The 26,948-nt window shown below is 41.1% G+C and overlaps 1 protein-coding gene and 1 non-coding gene across 2 annotated transcripts; both read left to right on the forward strand.

The window, feature by feature from the left end:
• Positions 1-435: 435 nt before the first annotated feature.
• shtn3 (shootin 3) lies at positions 436-25,978 on the forward strand. Its single transcript, XM_058650202.1, has 18 exons — positions 436-561; positions 686-724; positions 8,027-8,087; positions 12,913-13,007; positions 13,366-13,543; positions 13,701-13,798; positions 14,134-14,215; positions 14,758-14,852; positions 15,339-15,485; positions 15,582-15,735; positions 16,769-16,943; positions 17,465-17,535; positions 17,779-17,882; positions 18,169-18,183; positions 19,475-19,555; positions 19,647-19,785; positions 21,084-21,399; positions 22,961-25,978. Exons 1-18 carry the CDS (start codon positions 439-441, stop codon positions 23,085-23,087), a joined length of 2,100 nt encoding a protein of 699 aa, XP_058506185.1. The 5' UTR covers positions 436-438; the 3' UTR covers positions 23,088-25,978.
• Positions 2,813-2,884, forward strand: trnae-uuc (transfer RNA glutamic acid (anticodon UUC)). The gene has a single exon. It is a non-coding gene; the product is annotated as a tRNA-Glu (tRNA).
• Positions 25,979-26,948: the final 970 nt, after the last annotated feature.

Consider the following 26,948-nt stretch of genomic DNA (forward strand, 5'->3'; position numbering starts at 1 on the left):
CAGAAAATTTGAAGATTCCGTTTATTATATTCATTTTTCTTTGTACTATGATTGCTCTGTCATTGTACAGTAAATCCAGTCCCTGTAATTGCACAGTGTGGCCTCTAGATGTCAGTGCAGGACCGTTATTTCACACCACGTGGCTCTAGATCAGCCTCACAATACAGAACATCAAAAAAGAACCTTTGTAGAAACGTTGAAAACGTGATTTGGGTTTTAATCCGTGCTGTAATTTTATTCAGGATTTACCTATAAAAGTAACCCTTATATAATCTGTATGATAATAATCTGCGTGTGATGTGATGAGGAAGATTTGGGGGTGAAGATTTCCTGTGTTTTTGTGGGGTGAGAGAAGTGAAGACTTTAAATTCTTCAGACTATAACTGGAAGGTGTCTGCAGCACACAGGAGGAGGAGGAGCAGGAGGAGGAGGAGTCAGATGATGCTGTCAGTGAAAGGAAGAGGAGGAGGAGGCTCATGTTCGCCGGCTGCAGCATCAGCACCAGGAGCATCGTCATCATCATCTCTTTCTCCATGTGCTCGGAAAACAACAAAAAAAGGAGTAAATAATGTTCTCTGATTGAAACATGTGCTGCTAAACAAAGAGCGTTTGTTTTTATTTCATTTTTAATCACGTTTTTGTGGAAATGCTTCCCTGTTCTTCATCATCATCTTCATCCGCGCAGATGGAGGACAGTGAGGAGGACACACACATGCACACAGAGGTGAGACACACACACAAATATCATCATAATAAGAATAATATAATAATAAGTGCGTTAACAACGCGCGTGTGGTGCGTTCACGTGCACGTTTGTCCCACGGTCCACGGTGTGTCTCTCCGGCCGGCTTCATTGTAGACCTGCTGATGAAAGACTCACGGACCCCTCCCTAAAAAAACGGTCTCCTCTCGCCATTGAAGCGGAGCAGAGAATTCACCCTCTCATTTAAGCATGAACACAACGTTTTCTGCTCATTTTATGACCGAGTTTCAGCCTCGAAATGTTTATTTTATACATTTTATTTGAGGAGAAATGACGCGAGAGTGAAGAAGGTGACGTGGAAATGTCAAATAATGGAAGTTATTAGCATACATTTACATTTAAGGATAATTTGCTATGAAGAAAATCATCAATATTTTACTCGTGTCCATAAATTAAGAACTTTAATGACCTCTTCTGTTATAAACGGGTGTTTTAAATGAGTTTCACCAAAGAGGGCGCTACAGTCCAGAGTCCAGCTATGTAGCTAATGTAGCAATGTGTGGTTATTAAAGCTACACATTGTGATGTTTCTGTGTTTGATATTAGCAGCTACTGTAGCCAGATGCTATACTGTCAGTGTTTGATATTAGCAGCTACTGTGGCCAGATGCTATAGCGTCAGAGTTTGATATAAGCAGCTACTGTAGCCAGATGCTATACTGTCAGTGTTTGATATTAGCAGCTACTGTAGCCAGATGCTATACTGTCAGTGTTTGATATTAGCAGCTACTGTAGCCAGATGCTATAGCGTCAGAGTTTGATATTAGCAGCTACTGTAGCCAGATGCTATAGCGTCAGAGTTTGATATTAGCATCTACTGTAGCCAGATGCTGTGGCATCAGTGTTGTGTTTGATTTTAGCTCGTGCTTTAGTCAAATATAGTATATAGCTGTATGATGTTAGCAGCTAGATGCTGTAGCATCAGTGTTTGCCATTAGCAGCTATTTTAATTAAATTGCTGCGATACTGGTGTTTAACGTTAGCAGCTTATGTAGCATCTGTCACTGCTACAGTTACCTGTGAGCTAAATTCACTGATTTTCTCGATGGACTTTGGTGCAGGAGAGTGAGTATAAATGATATATATATATATATATATATATATATATATATATATATATATATAAATTACTATTGTGTTTTAAGTTTGATTAACATTTAAGCAACAATCCACTTCCTTAGCTTCATCTTTACTTCACTGACTTCAGTCTGTAAATGAATTGACCTGGTGCAGGTGTGTGACGTCATGTGACTCCTGACACAGTCACATGATTGAAAGTCATAATTAATTAACACCTGAGTGAGCTCCAGTAAAGAAAGGAAGATCATGAACTGCAGGTGAGAGCATGAGCGTCTTACATCTGCTGCAGGTCTGTAAGTAAATGTAAATATTTATTTAGAATGTGGGAATTGAACGGCGTCGCTGCCTTCGCTGTGCGTCGCTGAATCCGCCGTCGTCACTGTGAGCCTGTGGAGAATTGAGAGCAGACAGTTTCTAAGACCGCAGGTGGAGACGAGGAGAAAGTGGGACACATTCCTCCTGCTGATGGAGGACAGATAAAACTGGATTCTTTTTTTTATCGGCTGCAGTTACGTCTCCACCTGAGGTACATGGATGAAAATATATGGAAAATATACAACGACCGTTTCTTTATATCCGTACATGGTCTAACTCCTAAATCCATGTCGGGCTATCGCTGAAATACCGCGGTACGAACTGGACTTGCAGAAAAAGACCCGATACAGCACAGCTAGGGTTGCAAAACGTGAATAAAGTGGAGATTTATTCAAATGTTAAGGTTGTGAACTTAGATATAGTTGATAAATAACATAATGTATCATAATATTTGGCTAAAACAATGAGATTTGATGCAAATACAGTTGAATATCAACATTATTCCTGTACTCATGGGCACACATAGCACATGACTTACTGCAGGGCCATTGAGGCCACGCCCCCTACATCACATGACATCACAGGTGATTTCGAGAAACCTGAACTGTTGAAGCTAACAGTTGTTAAACTGTTCACTAACTAGTTTGTAACTTAATCCCATATGGTCTAGCGGTTAGGATTCCTGGTTTTCACCCAGGTGGCCCGGGTTCGACTCCCGGTATGGGAACTGAGGTTGGGGTGCCCCATGGCCAGGTGGAATCTGGAAGATTGCTGGTTTGAGTTCTAAGCCTAAGTCAAGATGGCGGCGCGCACTGGTGCTGCGGCTTTTAGCTCTCCGACTTGGTGCGCCCTTTTATTACTTTCCTTATGTTTATGTTTTGAATTATGTTGGGCTAAAGTTACATTTAGTCGCCAGGAACTTATCGACCTCGGCCTGAGGTACAACTTGGCTGTTACCGACGAATATCGGCAGACATACAACATCCCGGAGGATATAGTGAGATCGCCGGGATCCCCGTGGATGGTCAGCCCGCCTAGCAAGCGGAGGAGGCGGCGGAGAGAGAGGAAACAGAAGCGGGGATGCCGGTCGGGCTCGGATGCTAAGCTACGTAAACAACCATACAGGCCAGCATTACCGAGCCTTTTCCTCTCAAACGCCAGATCCATAACCCACAAAATGGACGAGTTGGAACTACAGACAGCCACGACGAGCTTTGTACGGAACTGCAGTGTTATTTTCATCACGGAGACGTGGCTTCACCCGCTGATCCCCGACGCTGCAGTCCAGCTAGCGGACCGCACGCTACATCGGCAGGACAGGAACAAAGACTCGGGTAAGAGCAGAGGAGGGGGGCTGTGTGTTTATGTGCATAACGAGTGGTGTGGCAGCAGCAGGATCATTGACACACACTGTTCTCCTGATATAGAGGTTCTGGCAGTCTCGTGCAGACCTTTTTATCTCCCGAGGGAGTTCACTGTGGTCATTGTGGTAGCTGTTTACATCCCACCAGATGCTAACGTTAGCACAGCCCTCAGCTTTCTGCTTGCCATCATCAACAAACAGCAGCTTGCACACCCTGATGGAGTCCTCGTTGTTGCCGGTGATTTCAACAAAGCATCTTTAAAGACTGTGTTACCCAAATTCGTTCAGTTTGTGAAGTTTGCCACCAGAGGGGATAGTAAGTTGGACCATGTTTACTCCAACATAAAACATGCATACAAAGCTACTCCCCTCCCCCACCTGGCTGGATCTGACCACCTCTGCATGTCCCTCACCCCCACTTACACCCCCCTGCTGAGGAAGACAAAGCCTCAAACAAAGACAATAAAAACTTGGCCAGAGGGAGCCCTCTCTCAACTACAGGACTGCTTCTCCACCACTCTATGGGATTTATTCTCAAGCCACAACCTCCAGGAGTACACAGACACTGTACTCTGCTACATAAAAAACTGTATTGACACTGTCACCGTCAACAAAAGGGTCAGGGTTTTTCCAAATCAAAAACCCTGGATGAACAGCAAAGTGCAGTCCCTCTTAAAAAGCCGAAACGCCGCCTTCAAGTCAGGGGACAGGGCCCTGTACAGCGTTGCCAGGTCAGACCTGAAGAGAGGAATCAGGGAAGCTAAGGCGGCATATAAGAGGAAAATTGAGGACCATTTTGCTGTGAAGGATCCCAGAAGAATGTGGCAGGGAATAAATCACATTACAAACTATAGAAGCAGTAACCAGGCGACTGCTAGGACTGATGCCTCGCTGGCAGAGGAACTAAACAGCTTCTTTGCCCGCTTTGAGACAGACAGGCCCTCAGCAGCCTCAGCAGCCACAGCACCCCCACCCCTCCCCAGCACTGGCATGATGACACTTCAGGAGCATGAAGTGAGACATGTGCTGAGGACTGTGAACCCCAGGAAGGCGGCTGGCCCCGATGGAATACCCGGCAAGGTACTCAAAGCTTGTGCCGACCAACTGACTGGAGTCTTCACAAACATATTCAACCTGTCCCTGGCGCAGGCCATCATCCCACCCTGCCTCAAAACTTCCACATTAATTCCCGTTCCCAAGAAGACAGCAGTGCACAGCCTCAACGACTACAGACCTGTTGCACTTACGCCTGTAGTCATGAAGTGCTTTGAGAGGCTGGTCTCCCAGCACATCAGGGCCTGTCTGTCTCCCACATTAGACCCACACCAGTTTGCCTACAGGGCAAACCGATCCACGGAGGACGCTATCACTATAGCGCTCCACGCCGCGCTGAGTCACCTGGAGCACCGGGGGAGCTATGTCAGAATGCTCTTCCTGGACTTCAGCTCAGCCTTCAACCACATCCTACCGGAGATCCTGGTGCAGAAGCTCTCACACCTGGGTCTCTCCAACCAAACCTGCCTTTGGATTAAGGACTTCCTGTCAGATCGTCCTCAGTCAGTCAGACTTGGTCCACACCTCTCCAGCACCATCACACTCAGCACCGGCTCCCCACAAGGATGTGTATTGAGCCCCCTCCTCTTTACTCTCTACACACACGACTGCTCCCCGACCCATCTCTCTAACAGCATCATAAAGTTTGCGGATGATACCACCGTAGTCGGGCTCATTTCAGATGGTGACGAGTCTGACTACAGAGATGAGGTCAACAGACTAACAGCGTGGTGTTCAGTTAATAACCTCAAACTGAACACCACAAAAACAAAAGAAATAATACTGGACTTCAGAAAGGGCAGAGCAGCCCCGACCCCACTGCACATAAATGGGGACTTAGTGGAAAGAGTCCACTCCATCAGGTTTCTGGGCGTGCAGATATCTGACAACCTCTCCTGGACTGTCAACACCACGGCGGTGGTAAAGAAGGCCCAGCAGCGTCTCCACTTCCTGAGAGTGCTCAGGAGAAACAACCTGGAGGAGAGGCTGCTTGTAACCTTCTACAACGCCACCATTGAGAGCATCCTGACGTACTGTATTACAGCGTGGTTCGCAGGGTGCTCTGCAGCAGACAGGAGAGCGCTACAGAGGATCATAAACACAGCCCAGAGGATCACGGGGTGCTCTCTGCCTAACCTGGAGACTATTGCCAGCTCTCGCTACCGAAGCAGAGCTGGAAACATCATCAAGGACTCCTTCCACCCAGCTAACTACCTGTTCCACCTGTTACCCTCGGGCAGGCGGTACAGATCCCACAGAACCAGGACAAACAGGCTCAGGGATAGCTTCTTTCCCAGAGCCATCACAGAACTGAATAAATAAACAAAAGCAATTTTTTTTATAGTGCAATAATCTGATGCTAGTGCAATAATCTGATGCTCAGTCACTTTGTTTACACAAAAACAGGACAATCACTTCTCTCTGCTGCTATATTTGTTATCTTGCTGCTATATTTTGTTATCTGCTGCTATATTTTGTTATCTCACGTTAATGTATACATAGTCATAGTTTCTGGAAAAATGCAAATAACATTTCTTATTCTTATTTTATTGTTAATATTTTTATTTCTCTTTTAAAATTGTTATTTATATATTTGTATTTTGCACCAAGGGAGTGGCACCCAAATTTCGTTGTCCACAAAATAACGACAATAAAGGCTATTCTTCTTCTTCTTCTTCTTCTAAGTGAGCTTCATTTAAGAGGCTAACATACTTAATATGATGCTGTGTCTTCTGCCCCCTGCTGGACACTTTTCTGTGACCACACAAGATTTATACAGCTGTAAAATAGAGTTAATGTTCATATTAACAGGGACAATGTCTTTAAATTGTTGAAAATGTACAGTTAATGCTCATAAATTCCCATGATTCCTATGGATTTCCTAAGTTTTATATAGATTTATAATCTATTTATAGATTATTGGTAATTGACCAGGAATTTTCCGCCACTTTACGATGCTAGACTGGTTCTGGCATAAACAATGCCGTGTTATTGCTGTTGTCTATGTTTGGCGTTAGCAGCTACCATAGCCAGATGCTGTAGCATCGGTGTTGGACTTTAGCAGCGAATTTAGTCAAATGCTGTGGTATGACTGTTGTTTGTTTGACGTTAGCAGCTACTGTAGCCAAATGCTATAGCGTCAGTGTTTGATATTAGCAGCGGCTTTATTCAAATGCTGTGATATCTGTGTTTGATGTTAGCATCTATTGTAGCCAGATGCTGTGGCATCAATGTTGGGGCATTAGCGGCTACTTTAGCCATAGGCGTCATGTGAGCTACTTTTCTGTGACATTAGCAGCTACTAGAATTTCCCAAGTTTCTGAATATATCCAAACTAATGGTTCCCATGGAAGATTTCTGGTAAATACTGGGAATTTTCTGCCTCTTTGCAACCCTAGACTGGTTCTGGCATAAACAATGACCACTATTTTGCTTTTAACTACTGTGACGATTCATCTGCTGGAAATAAAATCATTAAATTCATCACAGTCCTCACTCTTTCGATGTGTGTCCTGGCCAAGACAGAACTTGTCAACCCCAGAGACGTTTACATCTGCTGCTGCTGTCGAGCAAGTTTCTCCTTAGACATCCAAACGAGGCGTCTCCGCAGAAGCTCGTCCTAAATATAGCACAACGGGGACACGTCCATCAGAAGGGCAGCAGCAGGCGTCCTACATAATGTGAAAAAAAGAAAGAGTCCTTCCATTATCGGAAGTGATGGGCTGTCGGGCAACATTTTGAGAGGAGCAGTTAGAGGGGAGGAATAACAGGAAGAAACTTCAGATTAGCTTTCAGAAATCTCCATTTATCTAAACCTGATGCTGCTGGATTATTTTCATGGGAGATGAAACAAAGGCTTCCTGTTGAAGTGATGCATTCACTGCCAGTATCTGGACACAGATTATGAGGATTATCTCAGTGTCAGACAGATTTTTCCAACAGAAAACTGAAGTTCGTAGACCGTAAACTCTCCCGCACCAAACCCCTTAGAGAAAACCAGGGATTTTAACGTCACAGCACACAGGAGTTGTTGATCCACTGCTGCCTCCATCAGTAAATTCAAATGTCTTATTTTTGTGACTTCGGCATTAAAAGTCCTTCATTCAGATTAACCTCAGTGACACAAAGTGACCACACAAGGCAGCAGTAGACCAGCAGCTCCTGTGTCCCTGTGAGTTAAAAATGCAACTTTTTTCTATGGAGTTTGGTTCAGCAGAGTGAGTGGTTGTGACTCAGACACTGGACTTACAGGGTAACTCAGGATGTGATTTATGACACTGATAATATTGTTTTTAAGAGTATTGTTAAGAATATTGAAAATATCCAATGTTTGAAGAGCATTTTTGTTAGAATTCCCATCCTTCGTCCGCACAATACCACAAGGTTACGAATTTTCCTTACAAATGTAAAATATGATCTGATGAGTTGACCCTGATGTCTCTGTTCTCACAGTGTAACAGACTGACGGAGGAGCGAGATGAAGCCGAGCGACAACTCAAACACATCAAGAGAGGTGAGTCCTGCTCCCTTCCTTCCTTCCTTCCTCCCCTCCTAACTCCTTCATGAACAGAAGTATGAATTTAACCCAAAATTAACAACTAAAAATATGTATATCTATAGAGAGTTAATTTCAGTTTTCTGCAGAACACAGGGTCCAAATGAATAAAAAACATTCAGAAAGACAAGAAAAGAGAGAAAACGAGTATAAAGACAATCATACTCAAAAACCTAACTTTAAAACGCTATACCTGGTGTTTGACGTCAACAAAGCAGTAATTTACAGTGACCTACTCAGTTAAATGAAGGATGTTTCCATCAGGTTTCGCAGTCAAGCTTTAAAAGTGCTGACTCACAGAGCCACACAGCCCAGATATGGACAACAATTTGACTTTAACCCAAAATTAAGAACTAAACATACAGATTTCTTTCCCTTTTTAAGTCAGTTTATCTCAGTTTTCTGCAAAACACAAGGTCCAAATGAATAAAAAACATGCAGAAATACAAGAAAAGAGACAGATATGCACAAATATTCATTAAAGATAATCACTAATGGTTCCTCATGTGTATATATATATATATATATATATATATATATATATATATATATATATATATATATATATCTGTACAATGAAAAGCACTAAACCAGGCGTCTGACATCAGCAAAACAGCAACATTCAGTGAATTCCTCAGTTAAATGGTGGATGAAAGCTTTAAAAGTGCTGACTCATGCTCCACAGAATCACTTGACCTGCTGCGTCGAGGTCTCTGGAGCATTGACAAAAACATTTATTCCTTAAAAGGTTAAAGGTCTGCGAGGTTAAATGACATGAACGCGGTTTCAAATATCAGCCACAGACAGCTGACACCCTCCTCACCCTCACCCCTTCACACCTTTCCCTCCTCACCTGTGTCGTCGTCGCCATCACCGACACCTCGTCCTCTGCGTGGGGTTCGTTCGTTTAAGAGTTTCCATGACGACTGCCTGAGGTTATTTAACCGATGGTAGCAGATACAGACGTGTAATTGTGAGTTCACTGGCGCTGACAACCGTCATGACCGTTCTCAGAGGTAAGAGCTTCATCATGAAATATTCAGGTTTTAAAGAAGCAGCTTTATTTAAAGTGTAGTTAATCATGTAGATTTGGAAAGATAAGTATGGCGTATGTCTGTTGGTGTTACTAAATCAGTTATCACTGAATTATGAAGATGTTAGTGATGTTCATGACATGTTTATTTAAATATTCAATTCAAAATCACTAAAATAGGAAGTTTTTTTTAGGTCCATTTTATTAGGTGTCCTCCAGGACACAAATGTGGCAACAAGTCAGTGAATTTACAAAAGTCTAATAGATGTTATTGTTTTTGTGGAATTGGACAGATAGGCACTCAAATTTAAGTGCTGGAAGTCAAAATAGTAAAATGAAGATGTACCGGTCCATTTAAAGCACTGGTTCAGGTCAGAGTTCACCAAAAAAAGCATGAAACGAGTGCAAATTCCTCAAGAAAAGTCCAGTTTCTACTGATTCAATGACTTTTTAGGTTCATTTATGACGAAAATACCCAAATGAAAGTGCTTGTACTCTAAATAGTAAGATGAAAAAGTGCAGGTAACGCGTACATCCTTCCACTAGAGCATTGTTTTCATACAGTATGTATATTTCCATTGTATCTCATGTGATAATCCTCCATTTTGTATTGAATTTACAACACAGTACAAATCGTAAAATTTAAAATAAAATTGCAGTAAATGTCATAAAGATCACCACCGAGAAGAAAGATGTGAGATAATTAAACGACGACGACTGTGGTTTAAAGCTAAAGACAAAAAAAAGAGCCTGTGTCAGCGAAACTGACAGAATCCTGTGAGTCAGCAGAAACTGCGATGCTTTCCACAGTCACTGTGTCACTGACGTCTTTATTCATTCACTCATTTATTTATTCACTGTGTCTCCCCTGAGAGAACAGCAGCCGCTCTCGTCATGTTAGTCCTGTTAATTATTTAAACGTCCTGCTGTGAATTATTCAGCAGCAGAAAATGGGGGAAGGACGTGTGTGTGCGTGTGAGTGTTAATGTAAAGCCTGTTTATCTGCGACTTTATATCCCATTCCTCCTTATTCTTATTCGAAATTTGGGCACAACTTTATCAAGGTTTACCATGGTTTCTTGAAATCCTTGAAAGTTTGTGAATTTTATAAAGCATTTGCGAGGCCCTTGAAAGATTTTGAATATAGACATGGCCCCCCCCCCGAGTCCATCAGGGTTTCCACAGGTCCTTGAAAATTGTTGAAAATTCTCAATGCCCTTGAAAGTTGAAAATTGCCTTAAATAGACATCATGGGTCATTGAAAGTGCTTGAATTTTGTGCAAGAAAGAAGTCATAAGTTGATATTTAGGTAAATGTCTCCCGCCACCAATGTGCCCTTTATTGTTTCCATGGGTCCTTGAAAGTTTGTGAATTTGACCAAAACAATTCAAGGTCCTTTTGTTCAAGTTTTTGAACATTGTTCATGGGTCATTGAAGGTGTTTGGATTTTGTGCAAAAAAGAACTTGATATTTAGGTAAATGTCTCTCGCCACCAATGTGCCCTTCAGTGAAAAGCATGGGTCCTTGAAAGTTGACAGTGAATATTGACAAAAAAACTTAAAGCCCCTGAATGTTTTTGAAAATCACACTAAATGGGGTCATTGAAAAGTGCTTGAATTCTGTGCAAGAAAGAAGTTCTTATTTCTTATATAAGTCTCCCACCACAGATCCTTGAAATCCTTGAAAGTTTGTGAATTTGACAAAGAAAAAAATCAAAAGTTTCTGAAAATTTCCCTAAATAGACATGGGTCATTGAAAGTGCCTGAATTCAAGTGCAATATCCCAAGGACGCCATCATGGACAAAGACAAGCTCTTACAAGTTGTCCTCCCATCTTAAGCAGCTGTGTCACCACATTCTGTCCTTGAATTTGAGGGATTTCCTCCTGGAAAGTGCTTGAATTTGATGTCCACTAAGGTGTGGGAACCCTGTTTATTGTATACGCCCGACTATTGTTACCGCATATTTATATGTTAATCACCAAGAGCGATCAGGAACAGAGTACCCACTCTCATTTCTGACCCTCAGAGATGAAGATGAACTGTGGTGCAGCCGAGCGGAGAACAATCCACCACGGCGTGTGGGTTGAAGCGGTGGATAGAGCGACTGAACATGGAGAGAGAGAGAGAATCACATCACTGAAGCTCATTCAGAAGCATAAAACATGGATGCAGGGATTAAAAATAGACCCAGAAGCTCTTTCTCCTGTCATCCTCTCCTTTCTCACAAGAGCTTCAGAGAAGTCAGTGAACATTATCTGGACTCTCAAAGTTCTCTGTTCTCCAAGGTCTGATGGAGATCATAAAAACCAGGCTAATGTTAGTATTTGATTTAAAGAGGTTGTTGCTCAAATTTCCAGTCTCAGAAGCATGTTGCTCTTTTAATCCCAGATTAATCCCAGATGACATAGGGGAAAAGGTGGGGTTCACCCTGGACGGAGAACAGGTAATTCTTTCTTGGTAGCACAATAGGGAAGTCCCTCTCACACGAGATTGTCCCGTTTTATACGCAGTTGACAAAAGACTCTCGTCTTGATCAGCTGTGTGGAGCAGAGACAGAGAACGGATGATAAACACCCAGGCTGTTGTTGAGTCACGGCCTCAGCAGCGGTTGAGGGCAGGAAGAACATTAAATCCTGGCCCTCAGTTGTGAAAGTGAAGAGCAGATAATCACATTTCAGAGGGCTTGTGCATCGATTCAGGAAGGGACCCTATTAATGGATGAGGCATGTGTTAGCAGGAGCTTCCTGCTGACTGCAGCCACAGGAAGGAGTCCAGAACATGACAGTGTCACCTTGGCAACATGAGGAACAATCAATGAAGACAGAGCGGGGAAGGCAGTGAGGGAAACACTGGGTAAGGCCTGGTCATGGCCGAGTTGAATGGAATTGGGCTTGTAACTGGAGAATTGCCGGTGACTACCCGTCAGGACAGGGACTGGGGAATCCCCGAACAAGTTACCCAATCCCCATTGTGCCCCATTGATTGGGTTAATTGGACCCATGGCAGGGGGGGAGGGGCACATCCAGTGCACTCCAGGGCTTAAAAATCTCTGCCAAATCAAACATACGGATCGTCCTGTTGTGACCCCTAGAGAGGCTAAAAGAGAACCTAACATTTCATTCCAGTAGGAGATGTCTCACTAAGAGTTCACCCACTTGTTTTGTTTGAGCGTTATACATCCATCCGTCCATTTTCTATGGCTTTCTCCTCCAAATGAGAGGTTGGAGCAGATACCAGCTGATGTAGGGTGAAAGACAGGGTCACCAGTACATCGCAGGGCCACCATACAGAGACAAACAATCATTCACACCTATGGTCACGCTAGAATCTAGCGTGCAATTGCCCTCTGCATGTTTTTGGACTGTAGGATGACCCACACACGGGAAGAACATGCAAACTTCACATGGAAAGACCCTCGGTCAAACTAGGGTCCAAGGTCTTGCTGTTAGCCAACAAAGTGTGTGTCTGATTCTTAATCACATAAGTGTCCAACAGTTGGGTTGACTGCCTTCAAACTTGGCAGGTGACTTACTAAGGACACCAGTGTGTGAGGTGTCAACATTGGTGGCGTTTGGACAAGAACTGCAAGAGATGTCGGTAGAAATGTGACGCTTCTGCGTCCACAAACTATACACAAAATAACAAACAATACACAAAAAGGGGCACATTTTAAACGGGCTCTGCACTGGTCACAGACAAAGAAGCCTAATCTCTCTCTCTCTCTCTCTCTCTCTCTCTGTGTCTCTCAGTGTCTCAGATGGTGATTGAGGAGGTGAGCGTTCTGCAGACTCAGCTGGAGATCGAGAAGTCGTGCAGGGAAAATGCAGAGGCCGTGGCCACAAAGGTCTCTCACACACACACACACACACAATCAATAATCAATGCTATAGCATTAGCATTATCAGGGTGCAGCTGGCATTAGCAGGGGAATGGAGCAGAGCTCTAAAATTTGATGACATTGTCTGTTTTTGCCTCCACAGCAGAAACTGTGCGCTTAAGTAACATTTAGAGGCTCATAAAAGACATACATATTTGATATGAATGTCAGTAAGGGATTAAAACAATAATTTACCCCAATACATTAGTCAAATACACTGTCAGTGCCAGGGGAAATTAAAATGAGGTGTAATTTAAGGAAAAATTGTGAATATCTTCATTAAACATGACGTTAAAAATCCTTGTAACCTTTGGCCTCTATGTAGCTCAACTGTGAGAACAGGAAGCTGAAGTACCTGAGCCTGTCGTCCCGACCGTGTCTGGACGAGTTGCTCCCCAGCATCTCCGACTGCATCGCCCTGGAGACGGACGGCGACACGGAGACTGCGGAATGTGTCGACAGCAGCCCTGACACCTTCATACGGTATCAGCAGCAGGTTAAAGGTACGGCGCACAATGGTGGGAGTGCAAAGTCTCGACTGGGGCTAATGCTAGAGCTAACAACTGTGCATTCATAGTATAAACAAACAAAATCCTATTGGGGGGTATGTAGATTAGACTTTTCCATATGAAAATTAACTCCCTCTGTTTTAATCATCAGAGCTGACTGAGACGGTGAACAGCCTGTTGGAGGAGAAGAAGAATTTTGTTTGTCAGATTCATGACCAGCAGAGACGGATAGAGGAGCTGAGCGTCCAGGTGAGGAGAACCTCCACATATGATTGTGGCGTATGTCGACAGCCATTAAGAACATTATATTTAATATACAACCTCATTTGTTTACAGTGGGGTTCAGCAATAATATCAGCCCTGCACTGAACAGAATATTCTTCTTGTTATTATCTCAATCACGATCTTTAGGACTAACTGCTAACTAGCTTTGAAAGCTGTGTTTGGACAAATTACAATGATCAGACTTGTTTACAAGTGAGAAAATTAAATTAAATTTACAAACATAGCAGCCGGCAGCTCATGAGGCACAGCAGGATAAATAATAATAATAATGATGATAATTTTTGTTTGACTGTGTGCAGTCAAAGAAAGACCAAGCAGCGATGAAGGAGCTTCGTGAAACTGTCGAGCAGCAAACCAAAACCATCAAGAGATTTAACAGAGGTGAGTCACGTGGAAAAGTACTGCAGCCCCAGCCACCAGGGGGCAGTACAAATGTTTAGGCTTCCCTTTTTGTGTGCTAACGTTTCTCTTTACTGTCCTTATTACATATCGCAGCTCTCTTCCACATAGCAAAGCTTTAATGTGTGCAAAATAAATGTAAATAATTTAAATGTAAAAATTAAACATAAATAAATGTTCTTTTGAAATGTTAAATTTTGAAAGTGAAACGTGTTAATGTTGGCCTGAAACAACGTAGCTGTACCGTTCACGAGGCAGCTCATTAACATACATGCTAATGCTAGCCTGAAACTGTTTTGGATAGCACACTCAGCAAGCTAAAAACATTGGTTGGTGTTGTTTTACTTGCTAACCTACATTTTTAACATGGTAATATTAGCAAGAAACAACAAATTTTGCTAGCACGCATGCTAACTTGGTTGTTAGTGTTTCAGACGTTGTAAATTTAGCTAGAAATGTGTTAAATAAACAAGCAAGTGTTGTCTTCTAAGCTGTTAACTGTTGTCTTTGTGTGTCCGGTGAAGTCTCGACGATGGCAGCTCAAGAGTACGACGGGATGAAGGACCAGCTGGACCTGGAGCAGAACCTCAGAGTCAAAGCTGAGACGTTTGCACATGAGGTACCGATAAACACCTGCCGTTAGAGTAAAATATATACACTGTACTGTGACATAACGTGAAAGAAAGGGGACTAATGTTCTCATGTTAGCTTAAAGCTAACACAAAGCTATGTTGGCAGCATTTAAATGATAAACAACGAAAGCTTCTAAATATGTTAGTTAACTTGTTAGAACGAGCGTAGCGTCTCACAAAGAATGATTCATATTCTGTAAGAAATGTAAGTTAGTTGATAGTAGCAGCATCAGAAACACAGAAGTAATGTTCTTATGTTAGCATAAAGCTAACGTAAGAAGTTCTCCATCTTTCTGTTCCACGTGTTAGAACACAATTAGGGAAAAGAGCGTTCAGCTTTGCTGCTCCTTTATCTGTTGTTTACTGTCCTGGACAGTGAAGCCTGCAGGAATTAAACAAACTGTGCGTGATGGACAAAGTCAAAACCTTTCACCCTCCTCCTCCTCCTCCTCTTCCTTCTGGATCTGCTGCAGATGCTGGTGAAGCAGAAGGAGGCCAACAGGCAGAGCATGCTGCTGCTGCAGAACGCTGAGCCCAGCGTTCAACTGCTGAAGGCTCTGGAGGACGTCGCCGCCGTCACCAAAACCCTGGAGGAGGAGCGTCTGCAGCATCAGCAGAAGGTTGAACCATTTCTTTGAGAGATGGTCACCACGCGGTTTAACAGATTAACAGTTTTAGGTCTACAACACCATGTATGTGTGTGTGTGTGTGTGTAGGTGCAGAGTCTGGAGGCCCAGCTGCAGCAGAGCAGCGTGAAGGAGCAGCTGGAGGCTCTGCAGAGGCAGCTGGAGCTGCTGGAGGTGGAGAAGAAGGAGGCGGAGGGACGACTGGAGCAGGCGGAGAGGAAGAACGAGGAGCTGGGGAGCCGAGGTGGGCAGAGGAGGATTTAAAAAGCAGGACACAGCTGGCATGGCAACAGAAAATACTCATTTCTGATTGGTTAGCAGGTGTTCCCTTAAAATGTGAACAAAGCCTCTGCTTTTTTTCTGTCTTTCTATATTCTCTCATTTAAATAGAAGATACAGCCTGCAATGATAATGGATTCATCTGTTTCATATTTTCTTGAGCAATTGAGTACTTGTTTAATCCGAAATATGTAAAAAAAAACAATGTTCTTAAACGTCTGATTTTGTGGACATTATTCCAGACCCACATCTTCATCTCTCTCTTAAAACTTCACTTGTTTTACTCCAAAGAACGCTTACCAGGGTTCCCATGGGTCCTTGTAAATCAAGGACCTTTTAAAAGGTTGAAAGGTAAAAGGTAGACATGAGTCATTGAAAGTGCTTGAATTTTGTGCAGGAAAGAAGTTAAGTTGATATTTAGGTAAATATCTCATGCCGCCAAACTGCCCTTCAGGCTTCCCATAGGTCCTTGAAATCCTTGAAATCCTTGAAAGTTTGTGAATGTCATTAAAAAAACAAGGCCCTTGAAAGTTTTTTAGAATTGCTCTAAATAGTCATGGGTCATTGAAAGTGCTTGAATTTTCAAATCAATCAAAGTAGACGCCATCAGGGACAAAGAAAGGCTCTTACAAGTTGCCCTCCCGTCTTAAGCTGTGTCAGCACATTCTGGTCCTTGAATTTAAGGGAATTGCTCCCGGAAAGTCCTTGAATTTGATGTCAACCAAAGTGTGGGAACACCGGCTCACACCTCGCAAGAAAAACACGGATATTTAGTTAATTAGAGCGCCAGAGTCTGTTAACGACACTCAAGTTAGCATCCAGGTTCACAGCTACCCGATAGGGAAACTTGTTTCCTTAACTTTGTCAAAAAAAAGAAGAAATGTTTTATAAATGTCATAGTGTGTCTCAAAATACAGTTTGACTTTACACACAAGTAACATTCATGTTGTTGTCGTTTCACACTGTATTTATAAGGTTTATTTACTTCCTCCCCACAGTCCTCGAGCTCCAGGAGACGCAGCAGAAGGTCGCCACGACAACCAGCATAGAACCCCCACCCCCTGAACCGGGGGTGGCGCCTCCCCCTGCTCCTCCCCCGCAGCCGCCCCCGCCACCGCCTCCTCCCCCTCCACCGCCTCCCCCACCTCCCCCATCGAGATGCAACCCCCTCAGGTGAGGAGGTTCATAACAACATCGTTGTTTGTTTGTGTTGACGTTACGTAATACGGATGTAAGAAATTGGTCCAGAGAGCCAACGGATTATCGCATACTCACGAAACTTGACACACTCGTTGGTAATAACGAAATTTTTTCTGAGGTGGGTCGTGGGAACGTGTGTGGCGAAATGGCTCCACAGCGCCCCCTACAAAATGTAAAATAAACAGCCCCTGCAAATGGTTTCACGTGGGCACATGAAATTTGGTATACATGTCTGTCAGGATAAGATCTACAAAAAAGTCTCTTGGGCCCATCACCTAAACCCAACAGGAGGGTGGCCATTTTGGATCAAACAGCCATTTTGCTGTTTTGGCTATTAAAAGGTTCACTTAATGTCACATGGTGTGGGCGCTAGGGGGCGGCAAATTCTGATGCCTCATCAAAAAACACAAAATTGCTTAGAACTCCATGATATAAGGTCCAATCTTATTCAAACTACATTTCTCAGTCGTCGCTTGTCTCCGTCTTTCCTGTAGCTCGCTGATCGCCATCATGAGGAAAACTTCCAAAGGCTCCAAAGTTTCTGTGAAGGCGGAGCAACCTCCAGGTGAGTGACACTCAGGTGACAGCCTCAGGTCGTTATACTGTACTGACAGTGTACTGTGTGTCACCATGACATGGTACAAATATACTTAAAAAAAACCCTGAACCATCACTTTAAAGTCTTTTTATTTATACTGTTTACATCATTGAGTACGTGCAGTAATAAATAGTAAATGCACTATTAGTTATGTATTTATATACAGGTAATATATACTGATACACTGACTGTCGCTGTCTCTCTGTCCAGAGTCTGAGGGCGTGAACGACGTGAAGGTGAAGGCGGTGAACGAGATGATGGAGAGGATCAAACATGGAGTCGTCCTGCGGCCTGTGAAGAGCCAGGAAACCAAGGTGACGATTATTCTTTTGTTTATTAACCTTTCAGGGACAAACCTCTGTTCTTTTACCTTTGACCTACATTTGTTTTCACCTCTACGTCCATTAAGAATGAGAGGTCAAAGGTCAAGGCAAACAGAGGATTTGACTTTATATTTCTTCAATTTAAAGCACACTGTCACTGTGATTCTCCTTTTCCTGGAAATGAGGCTGTTGTCATGGAGTCTGATGTCACTCAGGCTGATTACTCTCTTTTCTCTCCTCCTCCTCCTCCTCCTCCTCCTCCCTCCTGCTGCCACAGAGAACAGCAGTGAAAGTGAGTATATTGATGTTTGCATCAATCTTGTGATCTGATGCCACAGTCGCTCCCCGGGGAAGAGACACGCCCCTCCCCCCGACTCCAACACACACACACACACACACACACACACACACACACACACACACAGAGCTCAGGTTTAATTAGCTTAACACACGTCGTTTTAATGTCCTCTCTGGTCCATAAACTGTGTCTGTTGTGTTATTGTTCTCCGTCTCTTTCGGGAAGAACCATTACTCTAATATGTGACGTCCTCGCAGCAGCAGCAGTTTTTAAAGAGATTTCATTTCATTCACGGAGCAAAAGAGAAAATGAGGCCACACCCACATGTCTTCATTTTTATTTAGAAATGCATAAATTAGGCTTCATGGAGAAAACCCGCTGTTCTATGTAATCTTAGACATTTTCAAACCCAGAAAACTGATACATAAGAGACAGATAAATAACTTTATTAATCCCCAGTGGGAGAAAGCAGTGATGTACACAACAATGACTGTAGGCCACATAATAGTGTATAAGCACACCTAAAATGGCCCTTAAATCACGAACAAGCTGATGCTAAAAGTACACTAAAACAATGCTTAAATACAACTAAGACCACAGCTAAAAACAAAGCTCAAATGACTGTAAAACACCAATAAAGTGATTCCGCAATAACAGCTAAAATGACATTAAAACAAAGCTAAATGACAGTAAATACAGCTGGTAGCTCAGTTCTTTATTTGAGAACTCTGGGAGCAGTGTTTTATTGTGAAAGGGCAAAAACTGAGTACTTTGAAAATGGTGACACAGTTTCCTGTGTTCACTTCCTGATTGGTTCTTTTCACACTCAAATGACTCAGTTGTACTGTAGTTTTGCCATGTGTTTTATTATCATAATAGTGATTTTTTTTTAAACTGGTGTTTTTGCATCATTTTAGTGTTGCAATCAGCACAAATTCTCAAATTTCTTGTCATGTTTTCAGTAAAATTGTAGCTTTTTTAACAAAATGTATATGAATATAATACAACACCATTTTCCTGCCAAAATGCCGTCGTATTAGTTCTGAGTGTTGCATGCTGGGATTGTGTGACGTCAGCCACCAGATCTCTATTATCGCTGTTCAAAAATGAGTCATACTTTCTGAAACTACACAAACAACAACCGCAAAATCAGGCACTAGCCAGGCAGATTGTTGTCATAAAACATTTTCAAATGGAAACATAGAAGTATCGATGTAAAGTGACTTTTCCTGGAGAAAATAAACAAAAAATAATAATTAGAAATATCTATATTTTATCTTTCCAGCCGCCGCCGCCGCCACCACCACCACCATCTTGTGAGGTGAAACCACACGAGAGCGCCATGGAGGAACTGAAAGGCATTCTGGTAAAAATGAGCTTCTTAGTGTACAGCATTAAAGTTTTAATCTGTGGTATTGAGCATGATATATAATAAAACATATATATGTGTATTAAAGTGTGTGCAGGAGTCGGTGAAGAGGAGCCCGAGCCGCGGCTCTCAGGAGTCGGGGCCGACGCCGCCGGGGAAGAAGGACACTGAGCTGGAGGTGATTCTGAGACGCAGGCGCAACAAAGCAGGAGAAGCTGGATCTGGAGGTAAACTCACCTGAGGAGGAGACAATAAAATGGTAGAAAATGTACATGAAGACACCTGAAATGACACCAAAACGAAGCTAAAAGAATACTATGAAGACATAATGGCAAAAGTGGTACTAAAAGTGAAGCTAAAATTACCTCTCTTTTTTTTCAAAACAAAGCTGAAATAGAACTTAAACCACAAGCAAAACTGAAATAACTCTTAAAAATATGTAAAAATGTATCTATATATGGTGTTAAAAACACAACTGAAATGACACTAAAACAGAGCTAACAATAAAGCTTAAATAACTGCCCCAAAAGTCTAAAACTTAAAACACCGTAAAAAATTGTGCTCAAGCAAAGCTACAATGATGCTAAATCACAGCTAAAATAAGACTAAAGACATGGAGGTGCTAAAAGCAAAGCTAAAATGACATTTTAAAACTAAAATTATGCTCAAACATATCTTAGTTAACATGAAAATAAAGCCATAATGATACTTCTAAACACAGCAGAAATGGTGCTATCTGAAAACAGCTCAAATGAAGCTGAAACTTAACCAAAATTACACTTGAAACCAAGATAAAATGCTAACAACAAAGCTTAAATAACCAAAAAAGCTGAAATACTACTCACACTACACTAAAGCACAACTAAAATAATGCTAGAAACACAGCTAAGATGATGCTAGGTGAGCTCTCTATTTTGTTCAGAAAAATCCCGTGTCCATGGTTCAAAACATTTACAGGAGAATAAATTTCAAACTGAAATAACAATAGAAAAGAGAGAAGAACCGGTCAAAGGAGATCAGAAGTCGTGGTTTTGAAAAACTGAGTCTCTTCTGTATCTGAGGTTTAAGTCAGGTCGTGTCGTTGATCATTGTGTCGATCAATTTTCCCAACATGTGATTTTAACTGAGGTCAGAAGTTTCGACTCCTGTTGAGACTGTAAATACAGACGAGGACAAACACAAACATGACGATGACGATGACGATGGATTTTATCTGCTTTTCCACGATCGATCGACCTCGTGTGTCAGAATTAAACACAGCTGCTCGATTCAATCTCACACAACTTTAAAAAGGTTAAAGAAGAAGATTAAACAGTCTGAGGTGGAAAAAATGATGTAACTAAATGATGTAAAAAAAAAAAAGGCTTCAAAAGTCAAAATGTTTCAGACAAAATTAGAAATAACATGTTTTTAGATATGAGAAGTCCAAATTGATGAAATAAACAATAAAAATATATTTATTACTCAAATATCTGGTTATTAATCGAGTAAGTATATTTAAAATCATCTATTTCCGTCTCCTCAGACGAGGGCCAGCTGAGCCACGTCTCCTCCTCCGACAGCCTGAACGGCCAACGCACCAGCAGCGACTCGGGCAAAGAACCCGAGGCTCCGGCGGGTCCGGCGTCACTGAGCGTCCCCTGTGACCCCGCGGGGCCCAGGTTCAGTCCGGAGAGACGGGGTTCCGGGCCGGGACCCGTCGTGGCGAGGAGGAGGAGGAAGAGCTCAGACACCGGCAGGGAAACCAAGTCGGGCTCGTGGCAGGAGAGACGATCCTGCAGCTCGCTGTCTGAGAGAGAAACTGCTGAGTCACCGCTCAGCAACGGCTGCGTCATCAACAGGTGAAAAAAAATACACAACCTCAAACAGTGACTGTGTGAATTATTTTGTTATTAAGTTTGTTGAAATTTAAACAAATCAGCAGAAAACAGCAATAAAAATATGATTTATTCTTAAAATAATATACGTTTTAAGTATATTATGCTAACAATATAAACCATTGTATACTTTAAGGCAATACTATATTTATATGAAAAAACACCATACGTATATTGTACTGTATGAATATATGTATATTATGTACTGTAAAAATAATATACTTATTTCAATATCAGCATAGTGTTATACGAGATATGTGTATATTCTTTTAACAATAATATAATATATGTATATAAATATTTAGTATTAGTATAGTAAAGTATACAATTTATACTTTTTTTCAATATAGGTTTAATGTTAGAACAACATACTTCGTATATTGTAATATACATAATTTTTTATATATATGTATTGTAAAAACAATATATGTATATTGCACTGTATAATATACGTATATTATATATTGTAAAAACAATATACTTAAAACAATATAATGATCAGGTAAAAACAGTTTATTGTTATAAGTATATCGTTTTCACAATATATAGTATACATACTGTATATAGACAATATACGTGTAGTGTTTTTGGGTATAATGTTTTCAAGTGATACGTATATTGTTTTAACAATAAACCCATATTGTAAATACAATATATAAAAATAGTACTGTATGTGTGTATATATGTATGTATATATATATATACATATATGTGTACATATGTGTATATATGTGTATATATGTATATATATATGTGTGTGTATATATATATGTATATTTTTACATATATGTTCGAAAACTGATACCGATATCAATTTTTATATATATATATATATGTAATTTACGTTTTCCTTACGCCCAACTGCAGAGGACATTTAGACATTTTGGGACTGTCCATACGAGTCTCGGTGAATCCAATTTTTTGTATTGTATCACGGTATTGAGAAAATATCATTGTGTGTATGTGCTATGTTTTTGCTGATCATGTGGTAAAATGAAGTCTTGTATGGCCAAAACTTTACCACACTGTCAAAAAACACCAAGCTCTTTAAACTTTGACTACTACTAGTGGTTGGTGGCCCTCTGCTGGCCGCCTAGAGTAAAAACATGCATATGTTTTTTGTTTTTTTTGCATTGAAACACAAACAAATTCAATTGAATTTTATTTGTATAGTGCCGAATGTCAACATAATATCTCAACATCATGGAGAGCAGAAAAACCCAACAGTTCAGTGGAGAGAAAAAACTCTCTGACGGAACCAGACTCAAAGATGTGCAGCATCTGCCAAGACAGGTTGTGGTGAAAGGAAAAATGGGAGACAGAGAAAAGAGACCAGGAGCAGATATACAACAATTGTATCAAGTTCTAGGTTTAGCCAGGACTGTTCTGAGTCAGTGATGACATGTTTATAGAACTATGATGTCATTTATACAAACACAAACAAACGTGGCAGCCAATATTATTGAAGCAGATTCTATTTTATTAACTTACTGATTGATTAAAATATGCTTTTTCCTCCAAACAGCGTCGTGGAAGTCGATAAAAAGGTGACAGAGAAGAACGTCCAGGCAAACGGAGTCGACCACAGCGAACGCGGTGAGGACACACACGCCGCTGCCCCGCTGAACGGCGGCGCCGACGCCGAGTGCTGACATGGAAACGGACGATCACAAGTTTTTTATTTCAAGTTTCTTTTCACGTGTTTCCTGGCATTTTTCCCTCTCCACATTCAGCACGTTTGATAAAGTTGATTTGAAGAGTGAGTTTAGATGAAAGCGTGTTTGGCGTGAACGGCACCCTCACATGAGCAGCCATCGCAGAATCTTCTTTTGTTCAACTTTTGTATCGTTTCTGGCTTTTTAGCTACAAAGCAGGAGCTAAAAAAACGCTATTTTTAAAAATACATTTTCGCAACTCCACCTCTCGCTTAATTTCCAACAGATGTTTGGACAAAATTTGTGCGGGGACCCAAAATAAACCTCCCGTGACCCAGACTTTGGGAATCACTGCTTTAACACAAGTGTAAAACAACTATATATATATATGTATATACAGTATATGCCTTGATTCTGAATAGAACCACAGACATCATCATGTGACCGGAACACCTGCGTACGGAGAGCTTTTTATGCAAACTCCTTGCTCCGCCTCCTCATCCCGATGTTCACCACACCGCCGATAAGTTTTTGTGAAAATACAAAACAAACAGACAAGCACGCGTCTGCGTTTTTCTACGCTACTCTCAGAATATTTAAAAAAATGGAGAATCAAGACGGTTCAGCTACGATTTTTATACTCGCGTAACTTTAGTCTAGGAAACAACGCCACCAGGTGTTTACATTCATCCGCTTCTTATAGTCCCACTACATTAATTAGTGGATGGAAAATCTAACAAAAAAAACGTCTCAGGATCCACAAGACAAAAAAAATATGATCCAACCTTCACAACTTCAGGGGCCGAGATGAGAAGATGACGTGAAATAAGTCTGAACATCTTTGGAGGAATCAGGAGCTTGTGGTCTTCTTCTACCTCTCCACAAACACCTGCCTCCACACGGACACTTCCTGTAAGTCCAAGATGTCTTCCACCATCGTCCTTCACGGAATCAGTCATCTGTTTCTGTCTCTGCTCTGAAGTCTGGATTATTCTCCTGGAATTGACTGCCAAAAAAGTCAGTGAAAGTTACCCTGCACTTCTCCAGATCCACCTCCCTGGTCACATTTCTGGATATTTCTGGACTTCTTCAGATCCACCTCCCTGGTCACATTTCTAGATGTTTTGGTCTTCTCCAGATCCACCTCTCTCCCTGGTCACATTTCTGGATGTTCTGGACTTCTTCAGATCCACCTCCCTGGTCACATTTCTGGATGTTCTGGACTTCTCCAGATCCACCTCCCTCCTTGGTCACATTTCTGGATGTTCTGGACTTCTCCAGATCCACCGCCCTGGTCACATTTCTGGATGTTCTGGACTTTCGCCTGTCATATGTGAACAGGAAACTGTTTTCCAACTGGAATTCTGGAGTTTTTGTCAGAAAAGTAGCTTTAGTTCACACAAATTACTGATTTTTTAGATTTGAGATTTAAATGAACATAAATAAACACCTGGTTTGACACGTAGAGAAACCACTAATAAATACATTTGTGTGAAACTGCTTTTAGTTTTGGCATAGTGTGGACGTCTGGTCCACTCAGTTGGGAATGCTGAGTCGGCACATTTATTTTTTCTTCATTATTCTTGGTATTTCAGAACATTGTGAGGTCTTCAACTACTTTGTCCATCAGCTAATCTGGTATCAAAACAACTTTTTCCCGTTTTTTTTTTTTACATATACAGTATATTTCACTTTTTATGCAATTTTCTTCCCATTTTAATGAATGGAGAGGGACGCCACCCTCATCTGCCAATGACGACATCACCAACTGTTTTGATAATCAATTTATTATTATTGAAGTAGTTTATCTTGATTGTTCAGCTTCTTAAATGTGACTATTATTGTTTCTTTGCTCCATTTAACAGAGAAATCATTAAAACTGATTGAGAACGTCATCATTTCCAGAGTTCGGGAAACACTGATCAACATTTTTGGACATTTTATGGCCTAAACAACTCATCGATAACTGGCGAAAATAATCAACAGATCATTTTCAACCTTATACTCAACATTCCCAACTGTATTTTCTGTTGTTAATGCACACTTACTTTGATGTTGCCCCTCAAACTTCCTTGAAACGCCTCTGGCTGGTTAACACACTCGCCGTCACGTTCATTCACGCTTTTTCACGACTTTTCTTTTGTAGCTTCTGCTCTGTATAAATGCTTTCCTGACACGTTTTTGAAGAGTGTGCAAACACAGTTACACATTTGTACGACAACGCTTTCACACACACACACTGGGCGAGATTTATATTATAACCACAAAATCACACAAACTAATAAGTGCATTCTGTTGTGTCCTCGTGTGTGTGTATCATTGCTGCATTCCATTTACATCGGAACTTGGGGTTCCACTGAAAACCACAATCGCTATAGCAATACCAGTCGTTGACGACGCTCTACATTTTTTTCGTACGAAAACAGCGTAGAAACATGAAGAATCAAACATTACTATGCGTACGACTGATTTACCGTGAAACAGATACGATAAAAGTGCGATTAACCGTAAAAGTAGCAGTGGTTTGGTGAGGTAGCGTCAGAAATTCCGAGTTCCGACTTCAAACGGAACGCAGCAGTTCCTCTAATGCAAACCTAACGTAAGGACCTGATGCTAGCGCTGCACGTGAACTCGACTCATCAGAGCCATTAAAGCTGCCACAGGCCTGAAGACGACGCTTATATATCCAAGATTCGCACAGTCTGCTCTCAGCCCGCAGCGTTGGGATTTTTTGCGTTCTCGCGTTGAACCTCGAGTTTGATATTGTGTGTGTGTGTGTGTTCGGGATATAAATGAAGTGTTAAGGGTTTGTTTGTTTTTTTTAAATAAAAACATGGGTTTTTGATTTTAGCGTCACTTGAAATAAATTGCAATTCAAATGAAAACAAGCGTTGTTTGTTTATTTTGTTCATTTAGTTCCTCAAACAAAGCAAATATGTATTAAAAAATTCCTTAAAACATGAATGAAAAGAATCAGAAAGAGGTAAGTATATTGTTCTAACAACAAAAAACATGGGTATTCATAAAAAACCCTATATAAACATTGGTTTATACAATATGAACTATATATATATATATATATATATATATGTATTGTATTGTAACTAATGTAGATATAAACATAAAACCAATATACCCAAGGTTTAGTAAATGTCAGTATATTCTCTACACATGCAGAATAACCTGCATTGTGTTATTTTTGCCACTTGGTGGCAGCAAAAGCAAAAGCTAGTTCACAGACTGCAAATGTTTGTTGTTTAGTAATGGGTGGATTTACCATACAGTTGTCTTTAAATAAAAAAAGGATATTATGGATGTGGTAGAACAAATTATGTAAAGTTGCAGTACTTAAAATTAGATAAGCAGCTACTGCTGTTTGACATTAGTGATCAAAATATTGTTTTAAACAACTTTAAATACAAATATTGTGATGTAATTTTAGTAAAAATGTTATGTCTTCTTGTAAAATGATCTAGTTATTAAAATAGGTTTGCTAATTAGTTTGAGACAATGACTACTGTCAACTTTGTTTGGTTTTTCACTGCATTTTTTAAATGTTCTTGCCATAGTTGGGTCACAAAGCTTAAGTAAACAAGCGGAAACTCTAAGTTTTAGGAGACTAATTCTGTAAAAAAAACAAACAATATTCATTATAGGCCAAAAAGTGAGAGTAATGTAAAACAGCAGTTTTAATGATTTAAGAGACATTTAACATTTGAGTAAAGCTGCATAATTTGAACATCATTGGTTGAATTCACATGTTTCGTGTAAGTAATAAACAAAGAAATTAAGTATGAAACAGACGTACAGTAACACATATATGATAAGAATTGTCAAAGTATGATTTTATCACAATAA

This window comes from Solea solea, chromosome 14, assembly GCF_958295425.1.
Source record: "Solea solea chromosome 14, fSolSol10.1, whole genome shotgun sequence".
NCBI lineage: Eukaryota > Metazoa > Chordata > Actinopteri > Pleuronectiformes > Soleidae > Solea > Solea solea.